We start from the raw sequence: 17,452 nt of genomic DNA, 5'->3' as shown, positions 1-17,452 counted from the left end.
TTCTTTACATTATAAAAAAGTATAAAATAAATAATTTTAATGGGACACACACACCAAACGTTTTGCGCGAGTAGATTACATACAAAGTCAATGCAAAGACTTGAATAAACGCAAACTCGCGTGGGGCGATGCTAATGGCGAGAATTGGGTGCCGTGATTGCCGCGAAAACACGCGCTATTCGCCTCAAACGCATCTTTGTGCAAGTTCAAAATATACAACTCAAGTGAAAATATGCACAAAGTAAAATCCCACAAGTAATCTAGAGCGAGGAACGTGATGCTTCGCATTAGAACCCTTCTTTGAGGAACCAAAAATGGTTCTTCTACGGCGTTGCTGTGAAGCAACTTTATTTTAAAGAGTGCAGATTGAATGCACTGTAAGTTGCCCTGGATAGTGTCTGACAAATGTTTCCTGTAAATGGTTCTTTTTGGACAATTCCTCACTACGGATCTGCTACAGTTTATCAATATATATTTCTGGGATTGGTCTTGATTGTATAGCCCTCTTCAGGTCAAGCCACAGCTTCTCAATTTTAAGGTCAGTACATTCAAAACAAGAATCTTCTATGTCAGTCATTCTTCAGTTGATGTTATTTTGTTCATTTTTGCTGCATCACCCAGCCTCTTGTCAATTGGAGGTCATGGAGTGCTTCTTTGACATTCAACACTTGAATTCAATCTCCCCTCAATAGTTGCAGGATGCCCCAAACTATGATGAGCTCTCCATCATGCTTCACAGCTGAGAAGACGTTTGGTCCACACATGCATTTTTGCCTTAATGTTTGACTTTACATTTTCCCAGAAGTTTTGTAGAGCATGCCAGCGGCCTTGAACAAACTTCAGAAATGCCAATGTTTCATGCAGTGTTTTTAGAAATTATTTGAACATACATTGCCTATGTTGAAATCCGGAAACTACACTGTCAAAAATAAAGGTACGAAGCCGTCACTGGGGCAGTACCCTTTAAAAAAGGTCCTAATATGTACCATTTAGGTACAAATATGTTCTTTTAAAGGTACATTTTGGCAGTTTAAAGTAGTAATATGCACTCTTTGGGTACAAAGGTGTACCTTTTTGAAAGGGTACTGTCCCAGTGACAACTTTTGTACCTTTATTTCTGAGAGTGTAGGCAATAATATCAGATCAGTTTCACAACATGTTTTATGCTGGTTTAGCACAGATAAAAGTCTTAGTTTTTAGGATCTCTCTGGTTATGTTACCATCACCCTGTTTTTTTTTAATTCGGCAGATGTTTGTGTCAGATGGCATATTACATAGTTTTGTTTGAAGCTATTTAGACCAACATAAGACTCATTTGTGATGTTTCCCTGTAAAGTGTGTTATAGACTGCTGCATAGACAATTTGGTTAAGTTTTAAGTTATAAATGTTATAAAAGGGTTTTATAGAAAGAATAAACTATTGTCAGACAAACACCAAGAAAATTATGATCCAGCAAAATATGATCGGTCAGACAATGCAAAAACCTAATCAGTCAGTATCTGGCAGTGATGTACATTACATAGTCAAATGTACTAAATCAAAATCATTCACAGAGAATCCCCTAACCAGCCAGTCCAAACCAAAGTTTATTGCCTCAGAAAAAGTTGATACCATCACAGCTATGGTGGTTATAAGATTTGCTTGATTTTAGCACAGAGAGAGATCATGTGAAGGGAAGTTAAATCAAAAACACAACTTTTATATTTAGCAGGCTCTTACTCACCTCAGTAGTACCAGTGTCTTCATCTCGTTTTACAAACATCCATATAATGGACACCCTTGTGTTCAATCCCACTGAATTTCTACACACTCTTTGTGGTTTGCCAGCGACGTCTGTTCTTGCTCTTTTATCATTTGGTCCTTTATTTTGAATGATGTATTCATATTTCGTTAATGATGTCATGTCCTGTTCTGTGTAGCCCCATCTTAGTATTTCCTAGTTTCTTGTTCAATCTGATTAGTTTGTGTATTTATAGCCTTGTCTTTCCATTGTATCTTGTCGGTTATGGACTACATTTACATGCACCCTCATAATGAGATTATAATAAGATTTTGGAAATATTGTGATTATACTTTATCTCATGGCACAATACTTTGACAAAATAATGTGATTAAACTCATAATCACAGCAAGTATAATCACATTAAAACATGTGGCGCATGCCAATTTAAATCGCAATACATGGGCCATGTAAACACGCATCGCATCTAACTTATCACTGCACTAACTGAAGTTTGCATGTGTTTTTGTCTTTCTAAGCGAATTCGTAGTAAACTTGACATTAGTAAGTTTTTTCTGAACTCTGTCAACATGATTTGCTGTCAGCAGTCTGCCTTCATCCAGAAACAGCGCAAAGAATGTGAAAGCAGCATATAAAACCATTACAGGCATTGACTTTGGCATATTAAATACTCAACATTTGCATTAAGATCCTGCCTTCACCTCATGTTTCTGCATAGTACATTACACAGTGTTAAATTGCCCACTTTTTAGCAATTCATGCAACCAGCAGCAACTCTACCTGACACAGTCCTGACAACCTCTGTGGTGTTTCTCAAGCCAACAAAGGAGAACTGGTAGAGACGCCAGGAGCGGATATCGCCAATCTCCACGGAGCTGCGCTTCCACTTGTAAACGATCTCCTCCTTGGGATATCCATCTGTAGGAACAGAAAGTTGATGTTGGCTAAAGAAACTAAAAACAGTTCAGTTGTGGATGTGGGTCGGAAAGTCTGAAACCCAAGAACAATCTGACTTGACTCCGTACACTATAATTACAGCACAATTTACGGGTGTGGTTCAGCCTTTATGTCAAATTAAATTAATGCTGCTGTCGGATAGCGGGCTGGGTGTTCTCTTAATAACTGCAGGAGCGGGTTAATCAAACAGGAGCCATGCATCATTATTTCAATATATTCCAATATAAATAGAAAGTGACTAAATTTTGTAATACTACTTTATGTTAACAATTCTAAATGGAGTTTCACTGGTAACCATTACTTAATCACAACCTAAATCAAGATCTATAAACAGTTTTGTGCCTTCACTACTCAGTGCCCGATTTTAACGATCTAAGCACGCTGTCTAAAGCGCACAGTGCACAGTCTAAACTGGCGAGTCCGAATCCACTTTTGCCAATTTAACGATGGGAAAAATTGTTTGTGCGCCAGGTGCACAGACTAAAAGTGTTGTTCCTATTCTTGTAATGAGTAATGGGTGTCTTTTGGGCATAATGTGCAATAAATCAATGAGAGTCTCAGTTGTTATCCCACCATTTAGCACTCGGACAGCGCGTGAGTGTATTTAAAAGCATTACTTAAAAAAAAGGTTCTCATCTCACCATATCCAGAGACACAAAATCATCATACAATAAATACGTGGAGTAGCATCAAAATAGTAACGCACCAACAATGCGCCTGAACACACCTCGTTTTCAGACCAGAAAGTCCCTGGGCATTTGCTATTTAAACCATGTGGCGCTAAACGTGAAAATGTTAATTGCGCCGGATTGAAACTAGCAAAAGACAGATTGTGCCGGGTGTATGATAGTTTGTATAATGTTTACGTTATACAACAGTTAGTTCTCAAATCTGATTGGACCAAAGGTGCGACAATAACTGTTGAAATTATACTACAAAAAAGGTACTAGCTGTATCTCGTTTTAGAAGACTGCGTCTTTCGCATCCTCGTGAGTTTTCAACCTAGAGTTAAATGAGACGTCTTTCATAGGACATATGGATGTAAAAGGAACAGGAAGTATCACATTCCTATGCCAACACCTTTTCAGCATTGTTGTGTTCTCACACCAGTTAAATTAAGGAAAATTCATTCTAATTTTGAAAAAAATACATGTTTTAATATTTTACTAGGTCCCCAGATAACAATAATCCCATAGCCACACCACCTCCCCTTATCTATGCTTTGTGGGAGGTTGAGTCACAATGTGAAGAGATACAACAATCAGTCAAGAATACAACTGAGTGGGGGCTAAAGACCACAACCATTGAGAGAAGGCGCCACCGGGATTGGAACCAAGGATTTCCTGTTTATGAAACAGGTGATTTGACCAACTAAGCCACAGCACCACCACTCATTTATGTTTTGTGGGAGAGTAAGTCACAATGTGAAGAGATTTAACAATCAGACAAGAAAACCATTGAATGGGGATTAATGACCACAACAATTAATAGAAGGCACCACTGGAATTTGAACCCAGGATCTCCTGTTACAAGACAGGTTCTTTGACTATCTAAGCCATGGCACCCTAACAGAGAAAGCTTACAGAGATAAGTCCTGTCAGTGAAGGCTTTAGGCTTAAGAGTGTCCGTGACGAATTTTCAATGGATTGGTCTACTAGCAAAAATACTAGAAAGTTTTGCCCATCGTACAGGTTCTTTTTCTGAGAATCATGGACAGCTGTCATAACAACCATGATTTATCAGTATATAGCATATCTCAAATGAGAAACAGCCATAAAAAGACACCTTAGCTGGCCACAGGCACTGCTGGGATTTGAACCCAGAATCTCCTGTTTACAAGACAAGCACTTTGGCCAGCAAAGCCACGACTCCCTAACGAAAAAAGCTTATGAAGTCCTATTAGTAAAGGCATTCGGGTGTCCATGAATTGGAGTGGTCCGTTAGAAAGAATACTAAAAAGTTTTTTTTCTCATTTTCCAGGTCCTTTCTCTGAAAATGGACAGTTGTCGTAACAACCCTTAATTATCAGGATATAGCATATCTGAACTAAGAAAGGGCCATATATATTGGCTGGCCACAGTCTAAAAGCACTGCTGGGATTTAAACCTGGGATCTCCTGTTTACAAGACAGGCACTTTAACCAACTAAGCCACAGCACCTCCCTCATCTATGCTTTGTGGGAGAGTGAGTTACAGTGTGAAGAGATACAACAATTAGTCAAGAATACTGAGTGGGGGCTAAAGACCACAATTATTGAGAGAAGGCACCACTGGGATTTGAACCAAAGGATCTCCTCCATGAACCAAAGGATCTCCTCCATCTCCTCCATGAGTTGGATTGTCATAACAACCATGAATTATTAGGATAAAGCATACCTGAACTGAGAAAGAACCATAAAAAGAGACCTTGGCTGGCCACAGGCTAAAGGCAAGACAGGTGATTTGAGCAATAATACTAGAAAGACTACATTCAGGTCCTTCTCTGAAAATAGTCAGCTGTCATTACAATCATAAATTAGGGTGTTTTCACATATACACTGTTTAGGTCGGCCCAAATGACGTGTCGCTCCGAGTACGGTGCGTTTGGGTCAGTGTGAACACAACAGCCGCACTCGGGTGCGCTCTAAACGGCCGCTCCGAGACCGCTCTAAACAGGTGGTCTCGGAGCGGCTGTTGCCGAACTCTGGGGCGACCCATCTGTGGTGTGAACACTGCCGGACCTCGGGCCGAACCAAATACAGGAAGTTCTCCACATGTTTGTGCCACTGGGCTTCCGTTGTGACATGAGCCGGGTGTTATATTGTGGGTTAACAACAAACAAGCCAGTCCTGGTCCGTTGCAGAGATTCACTGTCTCCTTTACGTTTGAGCTGATGATTTTATAAATGCATAGCTGTCCTCCACACACAAATAGTGACATTACAGGCTTTTAGCAAACGGCTCCGTGAGAAAGGCTTTAATAGAACAGCTACGCAATTTCGCGTTAAAGCAAAGAAACTTCACAAAGACGTGCATCGTTTATCTCCACATCTTGATAGCTGCGCTCTCCCTGTCAGGCTGGTTGTCGTGGAAACGTGGGGGTGGTCATGAGACGGTAAGAGCTGTCAGAGACCAATGACAGCGCTGACCGTTGTCACATGGTGTACGGTGCGGCATTTCGAGTAAAGTAAAAAATATATATGTGAACACGGACCGCACTAACTGAAAAATGATACAATGTATTTTGGTGCGCTACGAGGCCGCACCACGGTGCGCACCAACATATGTGAAAACAGCCTTAGTTGGATAGTACCATATCTCAACTAAGAAACAAAAAGAGACCATCTTGTGTTTACTAGACAGGCATTTTTACCAAACGATGGTGCCACTCTCTGTCTATGAATTTAAACAGATACAACAATGTGAGAAGAAAATCTTTGAGCAGGATCTTCAGAGCTTATAGGCAGCAACTCTGGTGGAACTTGGAAACACAACCATTGTATCTTTTAAATTCATAACTAGAAGTCCTTTGCGCTTTCCATTACGCCACAGAGCCTACACCCCAACTCGTTATTTGTACACAATGCTGGAAGAAGGCAGATTTCAATTATTAGTTTATCTGTATTTCAGCCCAAGAGTTACATTTATTATTTGTACCTCCTGCTCTTAAAGCAACACTATGTAGTTTTTTTACCTTTAAATAATGTCTCTAAAATTATTTCAGTGATAGAACAACATTTAACTGGACAAATTGTACTGTTGCTGCAACCTGAGCAGCCTCCTAGCTGCTACAAGCACACTCTGAAAGTGGCGGTGGAGGGTAGAGCACACAGCCCCGCCCCTCCCCCTGCCTGCAAAAGAGTGTCTGACACCAGGCACTGTTGCGCTTTTCAACCACATGGGGGAGCTGTAAGTCATTTTTATATGGAAACTACGTAGTGTTGCTTTAAGATTTCGATTTGTCCACCTTCGCATCTTTCCCTTGCATCCTTCCCTCCCACCCTAAGAGGTGAGGAAAGGAAATGAGGATGCATAAACAAGAAATGAGAAGCACCCAATTATGTGTTTCTGTAGAGTTAACATAACTGTAAAGGGCTCATTATACTTGTAAGTCATACGGCATAGCCGCAACAAAGTAGGCTACGCGTTGGTCTTCATATGCTTCTGCGTCGACGTGCAAACACACATGCAGACTGCTGGTAGGCAGTATTCATGCCAGTGAACCCACAAATGAAGAAGAAGCAGCTTGTTGTGTATGATTTAAAAAGACCAGCAGTGATGGAAGTATATAAACAGCGACTATTGTTGCGGTTTGAGTTAAATCACTCCTCAACTTGGCCCATTTTTGTTCTTACCATCGCAAGTGTGTAACAATCAGCCCAATCGGTTGTGTCACAAAATATATAAAAGGGGTCAGATTTAACTCTCTGAGATTAAAAGAGTTAAAATGATGAGACAAACAAGTGATATCAACTTAAATAAGTATATTTACAAACACAAGGTACTTATAAAACAACACATTAAAACTTAAGACTGTTAAAAGAAAGGAATATAAAAACCAAACCTAAAACAATCTAAGTGTGCTAAAAGTCCAAGTGTTCAAAGTGTCCTCCGGTGTATATACAATTAAAGTGTAATCCACAAATGTTCCTGGAAGGGTAAGTCCACAAAGAAAGCATATGCTACAGCTACAGAACTGTTGGATTGTGGAGTTTTTATTGTGGACTTACCCTTCCAAAGACGTTTTGTGAATTCCCCTTCTTGTATATACACCGGAGGACACTTTGAACACTTGGACTTTTAGCACACTTGGACTTTTAGATTGTTTTAGGTTTGGTTTTTATATTCCTTTCTTTTAACAGTCTTGAGGTTTTAGTGTGTTGTTTTAAGTACCTTGTGTTTGTAAATATACTTATTTAAGTTGATATCACTTGTTTGTCTCGTCATTTTAACTCTTTTAATCTCACACAGTTAAATCTGACCCCTTTTATATATTTGTGACTCAACCGATAGGGCTGATTGTTACAAGTGGAAATGCCTATGAAGGAATGCGATGCAGATATTTTTGACCTGATGTGAGGGGTTCTAGTGGACCAATCACAGTGCTTGCGCACAACTATAAATTACACTTAAGTAGATTGGGGAAGTCTTGCATACTCAAGTTTAAAGATGGCTCACCTCCCTTGTACATCAAAAATAAGATGGATAAAACCTGTGTGCTACATTCAAAGTCTACTGAAGCAATATGATGTGTGAGTATCAGACTAAAATAGAAGTCGTTATTTACTAATAATCTTCCCCTCCAGTGACCTGTTTACTAATGTGACTGGCTCAGTGAGATGAACCATACAGTGTATGAACCTTATCAACTCAATAAAAAAGAACAAAGAATGATTAATTTTTAAAACAGTCTGATTAGGTTTTTTGGTTCAACCCACTGACTCAATGATCCAGTTCATAACTGGAGGGTTAGATGGGTGAATTATGACTTTAGTTTAGATCCACATACTGTAAGAAGCAATCACATGGCTTTAAAATAATTGGAATGTAGAGCACGAGATGAATGTATGAACTATACATTCAGGATATGGTTATGATGCTTTTGTGTCCTATGGTGATTTTGTGTAGACAAGGGGGAAAGTAAATAACGAATTTTGTGCCCTTGTAAGCCAGTAAATGAAATTGCAGCAGTGCTCATCTTGAAATGGGGCAGATAAAGTTCATATCCACACCATCCACGCCTAGTACACATCCTTTAGGGGGTTATTGATTTGTACTTTTTCACTACCCACAATCCATCGCTGTCACTCAATGTGACTTAAGGAAGAAAGTTTGGCTTCCAGGCTATATCGTTCACAGCAGACACACAGAAACAAGGTTTCTTAATGGCTTCCCACCTACTGATAACCATCCACAAAAGAGATCTTCAGATCAAAGAAGGGTGTTTCTTTAGCGATGGGCACTTTATCAAGGTTTTGTTCTCTTTTTGTTATACAGAGGTCACATTGTCTTGAAAACTTACATTCCTTTTTAAACTCTTTTTTTAACATTAATACTTAAGTACATTAAAAAATCTAGCACTTTCTTACATATACTCAAATAAAACTTTTACAACCCGTTTCAGAGACAAGGCTTAAAGGACAAGTTCGATATTTTACACTTAAAGCCCTGTTTTCAGATTGTTTATGATGAAATGGAATGGTTTTGACTGAAATTTGGACATATGATGCTGTCCCGAGAATTTTCGGATGTTTCTTGTATCACCTCCCACCTCTATAATGGCTGTATAGGTGCACTGGAACAATCCTTCCTAAAATGCATTAAACTTTCGTTTACAAAGACGTGAAACTCACGGAGTGGTCAGGGGTGTTCACTTATATGCTCACACAAAAATCACTGCAAAAGACACTTTCCAACAGGTGTTTTAGCATTCGTTGTAAACTTGTGGAGCTATTTTTCCAAACCCCCCACACCCGTACATTCTTCCGTTGAGAGCTTGAATAATAAACACTCCAGCCCAGTTGGTGCGATAATCCGCCTTTGACAATTGCAAGAATACAAACAACGTTCCCGGCGCGGAGTAATACCGTAACCTCACAGCACATCTAATACAAGTCAATGGAGTTGGACAAAAACTACAATAAAACCTTTGGAAAGCATCTTTTGCAGCAATTTTTGTGTGAGCATATCAGTTTCATGTCTTTGTAAATTAAAGTTTAATGCATTTTAGGAAGGATTGTTACTGTGCACCTATGCAGCCATTGTAGAGGTAGTGAGTGATACAACAGAAACCAAAAATTCTCGGGGCAGCCACATATGTCGAAATGTCAGTCAAAACCGTTCCATTTCATCATAAACAATCTGAAAACCGGGCTTTAAGTGTAAAATACCGAACTTGTCCTTTAAGTCTAGTCCTAGACTAAGACACATTTTTAGCTGTCTCAACTGAAAATAACTTGCACTGACAGATCTTAAAATATGCCAGTGCCATTGATTTGTCTTAAAGGGGATTTATAATTTGCATTTAAAAGGACACACCCAAAAATACACACCAAATATTTATTTTACATCTTAAAAAATATTTTTGGTTTGTTTTTTTAAGTATGAAATCGATTACATTGTGGAAAGCATATTGGTCAACGGCCGTTGTTTTTAATTATGTTTCCATCATCAGGATTGTATGCACATTTTGAAGTATTACATCAAAAACGAGTGATTGAAACAGCAAATTTCAAATAAATTCCCTTAATTTGCAAAAACATTTTTGACTTATGCGAAAAAGAGTTAATGCGAATAATGGGAGATGGAAACGCATTTGGCGAATAAATTCTGATGTAGTGAACATTAAACCCATGGGACAACAAACGCATGTATGGGGTTTGAAAAAAAAAACATATCAATCAACCACAACAAAAGAGTCTTCCATATAAAATGCCATTTCCATCACTATCATATCCATCACAAAATAGATTTTTAATTGCTTTTAATTATAGTTGGGAAAACCATTCTTTCAATAGTGGAATGACTGAATTAGCATGTGATGCATGTCTATACAGTATTGCACATTGTTTGCATAATAATAATAATAATAAAAAATGAGAAAATTATGGAAAAAAATATTGTCGATATTTTAAAAGTCCACAGGGACAAAAGTGCCTTTAGTTGAAGAAATCATACAAAAGCACATTTTACTGCTGTCAAACAAAAAAACACACTTTTTTGTCAATTTCCTCTCAAGTGACTGTGGACACTCTCAAGAGACTAAAAAGTCCCATGGTGAATCTGCGGTTTCATTGTTAGCATTATAAAGACTGTCCCCTCTTCAAAGTCAAAAGAGAACAGTACACGCTTCTTCTCACACAGCTTGCTTTTGTAATGTACACAGACACATCTCTTAAAGTTAGACCAACTTTTTCTCATTATCTGTTCTTCATATTTCAAAATTAGGAAGGAAATGTCTTTATTAGCATCTTAAAATGGTTTATGTGGTCTCAAACGAGGCTCAGAGAGGAAGTAGGCATTGGGGAAATTAGAGATAAAGGTGGAATGATGCTAAAGTATGGCAGAAATTGTGAGCTAAAGGTCAGACTTACAGCTTGAGAACTCAAGAGGACAGGAATGTTCATCCATTGGAAAGTTATTCAGTTTAAGTTGGCACTCTGCATCGATGGTCAGCCTAAATACAGAAAAAATACATTTCCAAATTAAGCCAATGTGCATTTCATTAGCATTTCCCTTATTCATAATCTACAGGGCTTAAATGTCGAAGGAGTTAGCATTGTCATTCAGGATAAGAATCAAATCCATTACACCCCAAATCTTCATCATAATGGTTTTAACTGGATAAATGTTCAGCTTTACGCAAATAATTAATATCTGAATTACATAATAATGTTTAATATGAATATTAAACAGTGATCATTTGAACATCTCTTTTCTCAAGCCTTCATTAATATGTGTTTTTACTCTACAACTGAAGACGATAAACTCAGTTACTGTACCTCAAAGTGTACAATATACGCCCATCGTTCGATATCCGGAGCATTCGATTGGGGGTGGTAATCCAATGGGCATCTGCTTTCTTAGAGTTGCGGAAGAACGTGTCAGGGATCCAGATTTTGCCAACCATGTTGCTGTTGAGACGCAAAACCTTCATGGTGCTGTTGAACTTCAAACGCCTGTCAATCCAGGTCTGGGCGAAGAAGATGTCAATGGTATATTCCTGAACAAATTAATAAAAAATGTTTTGTAACTGTGCAACTGATTAAAAAACGCTGGTTCCAAAACATTTTGAAGACAAGATCAGTGCTTTTGAGAGTGCATAAAATACTAAGCTGATAAAAAAACTTTATATTTAGTGGTCACAAGCAGGCTAATAGATCTTGTTTAGGACAGGCGACTCTTTTTAACCTGGGTAATCAATTCTTTGCTTGAGATGACAGGCTAGTTGCTTAAGGCATTTCTGTAGCTTAATTTATTTTGTAGAACATTGTGTTTGCAACACAAAGGTTATGGATTTATTCCCCAAGGAACACAAATACTATGTATTGCTTGAATGCGCCGTACTGTAGATTGCTTTTAGAATGATGATTTAATTAAATTAGTACATAAACACAGGGTCATTGCCTAAATTCATTTGGCCCCCAGCCCTAATTATTAGTCTTCCTCTGCAGCAGGGCCTGGGACAACATTAGCTATGTTTAAATGCAACCAAATAATCCATTTGTAATCGGATTGATGGCTCAATCAGATTGAAAAGCCTTCAAGTTAAAACCTTAATCAATACGATTGAGATCTTTTATCCCATCATCAGGGGAAAATTATGCATGTAAAAGCATGATCGTTGTATTTTCTCAATCGAATGCAAAAATACTTTGCCTTTTGAAAACTTTGTCCAACTCAACATTGACTTTAAAAATTATGCGTGTTTAAGATTATTCTTCAAGAAATTCAAAACAAAGCATGAACATGATGAAAGATGATGCGTGCAGCATTGCCAAGTCCTCTGCTTTTTTCGAGTTCAAATTTGGGCTACTGTTTAACTCTTTCGCCGCCATTGACGAGTTATCTCTTCAATCAAGAGAAATGCTTCCATGCCAATGACGAGTATTTCCGGCTTTCTGCAATACCTCTATTACTTTTCCACAACTTATAAAACCCCGCAAGTATCGCCCTAGTGCAAGCAGTTGCATGTCCGTTGATGTTTTAAGGATCGCTCTGAATCTGATCTTTATCAAAAGTCCTTTACAAAAATGGAATTATCTCTGATTTTTGCTCAAAATTTGTTTTTTGAAGAAATCTACCCATATTTTAAAGGTGATAAAAAGAGAACTTATGAAGTAGGATGAAACATTTATTTGTTTGTTTGAAAGCAGAGGGTCTGTTCTTTCATTTTATATATTGTATGTTTATGTATTTAAAGAAGAACATTTTCTGGAAGGCATTAAACTTTTGTGAAATCATAATAAATAATAGCTCAACTTTAAAAACAAAAAGAGTTTCCACAAGTAAATTTTTTTCTGTGGGTTAAAATCAAAGGATTTCATTGATTAGTTATTGGCATTTGGGCTGTGAATAGTCATTGGGTGCTTTTGGGATAGTTTTAAATGTCCATTGGGCTAATTTTAATACGCAAATCTGGCAACCCTAGATGTGCGCTTGCACAAACTTTGGTTCGGATTCTATATAGAATGCGCATGTAAACTAAGATTTTAATCAGATTTCAATGTAAACTGTATTGTCATAGCCTGCAACCGGATTAAATTCAGTCGGATTGACACAATTTTGTGCATGTAAACGTAGACATTGATGTGGTTAAACAGATGCATCAGCTACAGTTCTGTCATCATATGTTTTGTGCACATTCATAAGCAGATGCTGATACTACCAGAAGTTAAACTACCTTTCTTGTGAGTCACAGATGGATAATATACAGTAAAAAAGTAGTGAGGTACACTTGTGTCTGTTTGGAGAACAGTGCACATACAGTATCTGATGAATTCCTTAGCAATCAACCAGACAACATTAATGATAAAGTTAAAGGAAACGCAGACATCAAGATCTTTAGGATCATTTTAAAAATTATTTGTAATACATCTGTTGATATGCGTCATTTTTCAATTACAATAAATCATTTTATACCAATAAAAAAAAAATAAACAGATTTGTTTACACCTGTCAGATCACTAAAACTGAAACTAAAATTGCAACTTTCGGGATGAAAATTACTCTAGAAACATTTAAAAAGTCAAATACCATCTTGCTAGGAGAAAAGATGTCCTGAAAATACTCTATTCATGAATAAAGATGAACAATCTAATGGATTTCATAGTGCTGTTGGCATATTAAAATTCAGCTTGCACTCATTTCAGTCTCATTTTGGGATTTAGTGAAGCTCATCTCTTCAGGATTTCTTTTCCACAACACTAAAATGGATGGAACCCAAGTGAAAAAACTTGGTACAACCTGGACTAAAATTAATGTGAAGGGGAAGCATTAAACACTGAGCTTCGAAGATAAATGTAATTTCTTCCTGTAACTGTGACATAAATAGCAGTGATGGTTCATTGAGCCCGTTTACTTCATTATCCATTATCATTTTCAATCATTTTCCAATTAAGGTCCGCATTCTGGATAAACATTTACTTCAGAAATTGAATATTTTGGAAATATTTATAGTATAAATTTTATTAAACATTCTAGAGAAAAGAAATCTACAATAGACTATGTATCAATTTACAAACAAATAGTCAGTTTACTTTCTGCCATCCATTTATATTTAATTTTGTCTGGTTTAAATTTTCTGCTGGTTTAAATTAAATGTAGTTTGAGACGATTATTTAGGTCAAGAGCCAAACTATCCAGAGTGAGCATATTAGCCAATTCAGCAAAGAGAACATTATGAGACAGTAAAACTTTATTATCAATATAAGGTTGAATTTTATGTATTCACTCAAACAAAATACTGGGTAATTTTCAAACTAGCGTTGGGTCAAAAGGGGAAGTACCCCATTTACCAATTTACCTTTGATGGAGGTTGTTTTAACTCATAGTTGGATCCAATATCCTTATTTTTGGGAATAATTTAACCCAACGGCTGCATTTGTCCCTTTTTTGACCCAACGCTGGGTGTATGTATTGTAAGATTAAAAGAAAGAGAAAGAAAGGTAAATAGTACTTACCATGTTGATGGCATTGACTGGCCCAATACTGTTGACAAACATGTCTGTGGTAATCACAGTTGGGTTGACTGTAAAGAGCATTAAAAACTATAAGTATGAAATAACTACATAACAAGTATCAAATATAAGTATGATTCAACTACATCTAAGACTGGAAATATTACAAGCAATGCAAAAAGGTTACATTAATGTTGCAGGCAAAATCATCCAATAGACATGATAAAAAGTAGCTTGAGAAGTCACAATAAGCTTATTGTCTGCCCTTACAGCCTACAACCGGCATACAGTTATTATTTACAACAATTTCTGTTTTTCAGTCTGTCCCAGCAAGGCCTTAACCTAGGATGTGTTCTTGTATTCCTTCTGGGATTTCGGTTTTCTGCTGGCCTACATACTGTACACATAAAGACTAACATGTTCAGCCATTGCATCAGGTCTTGCTGTTGTTTTCAACATTGTGCCATGACCTGTGATTAAGATGCCGTTAAAAGTTAAACCCAACTCAACTTTTTTTAAATGTGTCTTCTGATCTTTTTCATTATACAGTATATTGTTATGTATAGCAGTTTAACCGTCCTTAAATTTATCCTGATAAAGACTTTGAGAGGTGTCTACACTCACCAAAGAATTATTAGGAACACCTGTTCAATTTCTCATCAATGCAATTATCTAATCAACCAATCACATGGCAGTTGCTTCAATGCATTTAGGGGTGTGGTCCTGGTCAATCTTCTGAACTCCAAACTGAATGTCAGAATGGGAAAGAAAGGTGATTTAAGCAATTTTGAGCGTGGCATGGTTGTTGGTGCCAGATGGGCCGGTCTGAGTATTTCGCAATCTGCTCCATTACTGGGATTTTCATGCACAACCATTTCTAGGGTTTACAAAGAATGGTGTGAAAAGGAAAAAAACATCCAGTATGCGGCAGTCCTGTGGGCGAAAATGCCTTGTTGATGCTAGAGGTCAGAGGAGAATTGGCCCCTTAATTCCAATTGGGCATCATTTAAATGCCATGGCCTACTTGAGCATTGTTTCTAAACATGCCCTTCCCTTTATGACCACCATGTACCCATCCTCTGATGGCTAATTCCAGCAGGATAATGCACCATGTCACAAAGCTCGAATCATTTCAAATTGGTTTCTTGAACATGACAATGATTTCACTGTACTATAATGGCCCCCACAGTCACCAGATCTCAACCCAATAGAGCATCTTTGGGATGTGGTGGAATGGGAGCTTCATGCCCTGGATGTGCATCCCACAAATCTTCGTCAACTGCAAGATGCTATCCTATCAATATGGGCCAACATTTCTAAAGAATGCTTTCAGCACCTTATTGAATCAATGCCACGTAGAATTAAGATAGTTCTGAAGGCGAAAGGGGGTCAAACACAGTATTAGTATGGTGTTCCTAATAATCCTTTAGGTGAGTGTATATTATCTAGAACAGCCTAGAACAATTATTCTTCAAATTTGATAAAATGAGTTGGTACTGTATAGGACTATGATGTTTTGCTTCAGAAGTGCTCTTGCATTTATTTCTCTGAAAATATTAGCCACCAGGTTGGATATTTTATTTAATGCAATGGCATCTATACAGTACTGCGCATAAACTAAACGTTTTAAAGGCAGTATGTAACCGATTATTAACCATTTTTAAGGCATGATGGCTAGTCATGTCAGATTACCACACAGAACTACAGTTCCCTCAATGCCATAATCCATTTGACGTCTCCCATCTCCCTCCCTATAAACGGCTGTCTCACTGAGAATGGGCTGTGATATTGAGAATGATGTCAGCAGTATAATGGCAGCTCATCTCAGACAGAGTCCATCACTCATTGTGTTTGTGTAGTCTACAGCGTTTAGCGTGACTGCACAGTTCGCATTTATAGACAATGCCGTGTGTAAACTGACATATGGTACGTCACATTCCCACAAACGTCTTTAAAAACGAAGCATGTGAGATATAGCAGCCCTGTCTCCTGCACATGAGTAAAGGCCAGTTCGCAGGTAAATTAAACGCTTTCATTTTACCAACATTCAGTCATGCATGCACAATAAACATATGGTGATGGGATATATCCTACTGAGCTAAACTACATTTGCATAAATACTGACTGGCAGGAAGTGTCCTATTTCATCGTGCTGTTCTTGTGAGTCATGCAATTACAGTATATGGATACTCTATGGTAGACTTCTTGGGTCTGGTCACAGCAATTTTGCATTACTGTTCTTGTTCTTTTATTCTTCTACTATCTTCTACTTTGTAAGTCGATGTGGATAAAAGCGTCTGCTATATGATTAAATGTAAATGTATACGTGTTGTGTTATTTTATTTATTAATGCACATTCTAAAAGTGTTATAAGTGTTTATTTCAGGTATTTAGAGGCAGTACGCTCTTTGGGTGCTGTTGGTAAGGTCATACATACCACAAGTACCACTTAAATAACAAATTACAGTAACATTCATTAAAATTCAGATTTGAAAGTCAAAGGCGAATATGAACAGGGTCACTGCTCATCAAAGTAAAAGGGTGCAATACTGCAAAACTGCTCCAAACAACCACTCTTTTCAACAATGTCATGCTTTTGTTAACAATATCACACATTTAAAGCTGCAGAGAAAATATTTAAACATTTTAAAATGTACCTCAGTGGAAAAAAATGGTAGAACATTATTTTAGAGTATGTGTACCTTGTACATATGTTGTACTTACAGACAAATGTGGGGTTCTTACTTTTGAGCAGTGGCGGCTCGTGACTGCTCATCCAAGCGGAGCTAATTCAAAATAAGTGTTCGGAGTGTCATGGGTGTGGTTCCCTTTTCCAAAATATGTATTCTGCCTGTCGAGAGATCCTGTGTGGATCATGTGTTTTGTCAAAATAAGTGCCTGCTGCACATGCGTCAAAACTGTTTATGACAAAAGATACGCTTACTTTCACAAAGTACATGCAAGACACTCCCTTAACAGTTACATGTTGTGACGAACTTCGCATCGAGCGCCCTCAAAACAACGGCCGCCACTGCTTTTGAGTATCTACTACATGGTAATTAACTGGTATCATTACTGTACTTACCAGTGGTACATAC

The 17,452-nt window shown here is 37.7% G+C and overlaps 1 protein-coding gene across 7 annotated transcripts in view; it reads right to left on the bottom strand.

Moving 5' to 3' along the window:
• Positions 1 to 17,452, bottom strand: part of gabrg2 (gamma-aminobutyric acid type A receptor subunit gamma2) — a 70,774-nt gene that overhangs the window by 31,003 nt on the left and 22,319 nt on the right. For 5 of the 7 annotated variants that reach the window (XM_073871051.1, XM_055180205.2, XM_055180206.2 and 2 more), the window contains exons 3-6: positions 14,358 to 14,425; positions 11,178 to 11,398; positions 10,770 to 10,852; positions 2,523 to 2,660 (exon numbers count right to left, since the gene is read on the bottom strand). In XM_073871051.1, the coding sequence (XP_073727152.1) occupies positions 2,523 to 2,660; positions 10,770 to 10,852; positions 11,178 to 11,398; positions 14,358 to 14,399 (484 nt within the window). In that variant the 5' untranslated portion in view covers positions 14,400 to 14,425. Of the gene's footprint in view, positions 1 to 2,522; positions 2,661 to 10,769; positions 10,853 to 11,177; positions 11,399 to 14,357; positions 14,426 to 14,771; positions 14,795 to 14,864; positions 14,938 to 17,452 lie in introns of those variants that run through there. The other 2 variants (XM_073871052.1, XM_073871053.1) reach the window with 2 other exon arrangements.

Source organism: Misgurnus anguillicaudatus, chromosome 9 (genome assembly GCF_027580225.2).
Source record: "Misgurnus anguillicaudatus chromosome 9, ASM2758022v2, whole genome shotgun sequence".
Classification (NCBI taxonomy): domain Eukaryota; kingdom Metazoa; phylum Chordata; class Actinopteri; order Cypriniformes; family Cobitidae; genus Misgurnus; species Misgurnus anguillicaudatus.
Note: the sequence above shows the minus strand (reverse complement) of the source record. Positions and strands in the feature narration are given on the sequence as shown.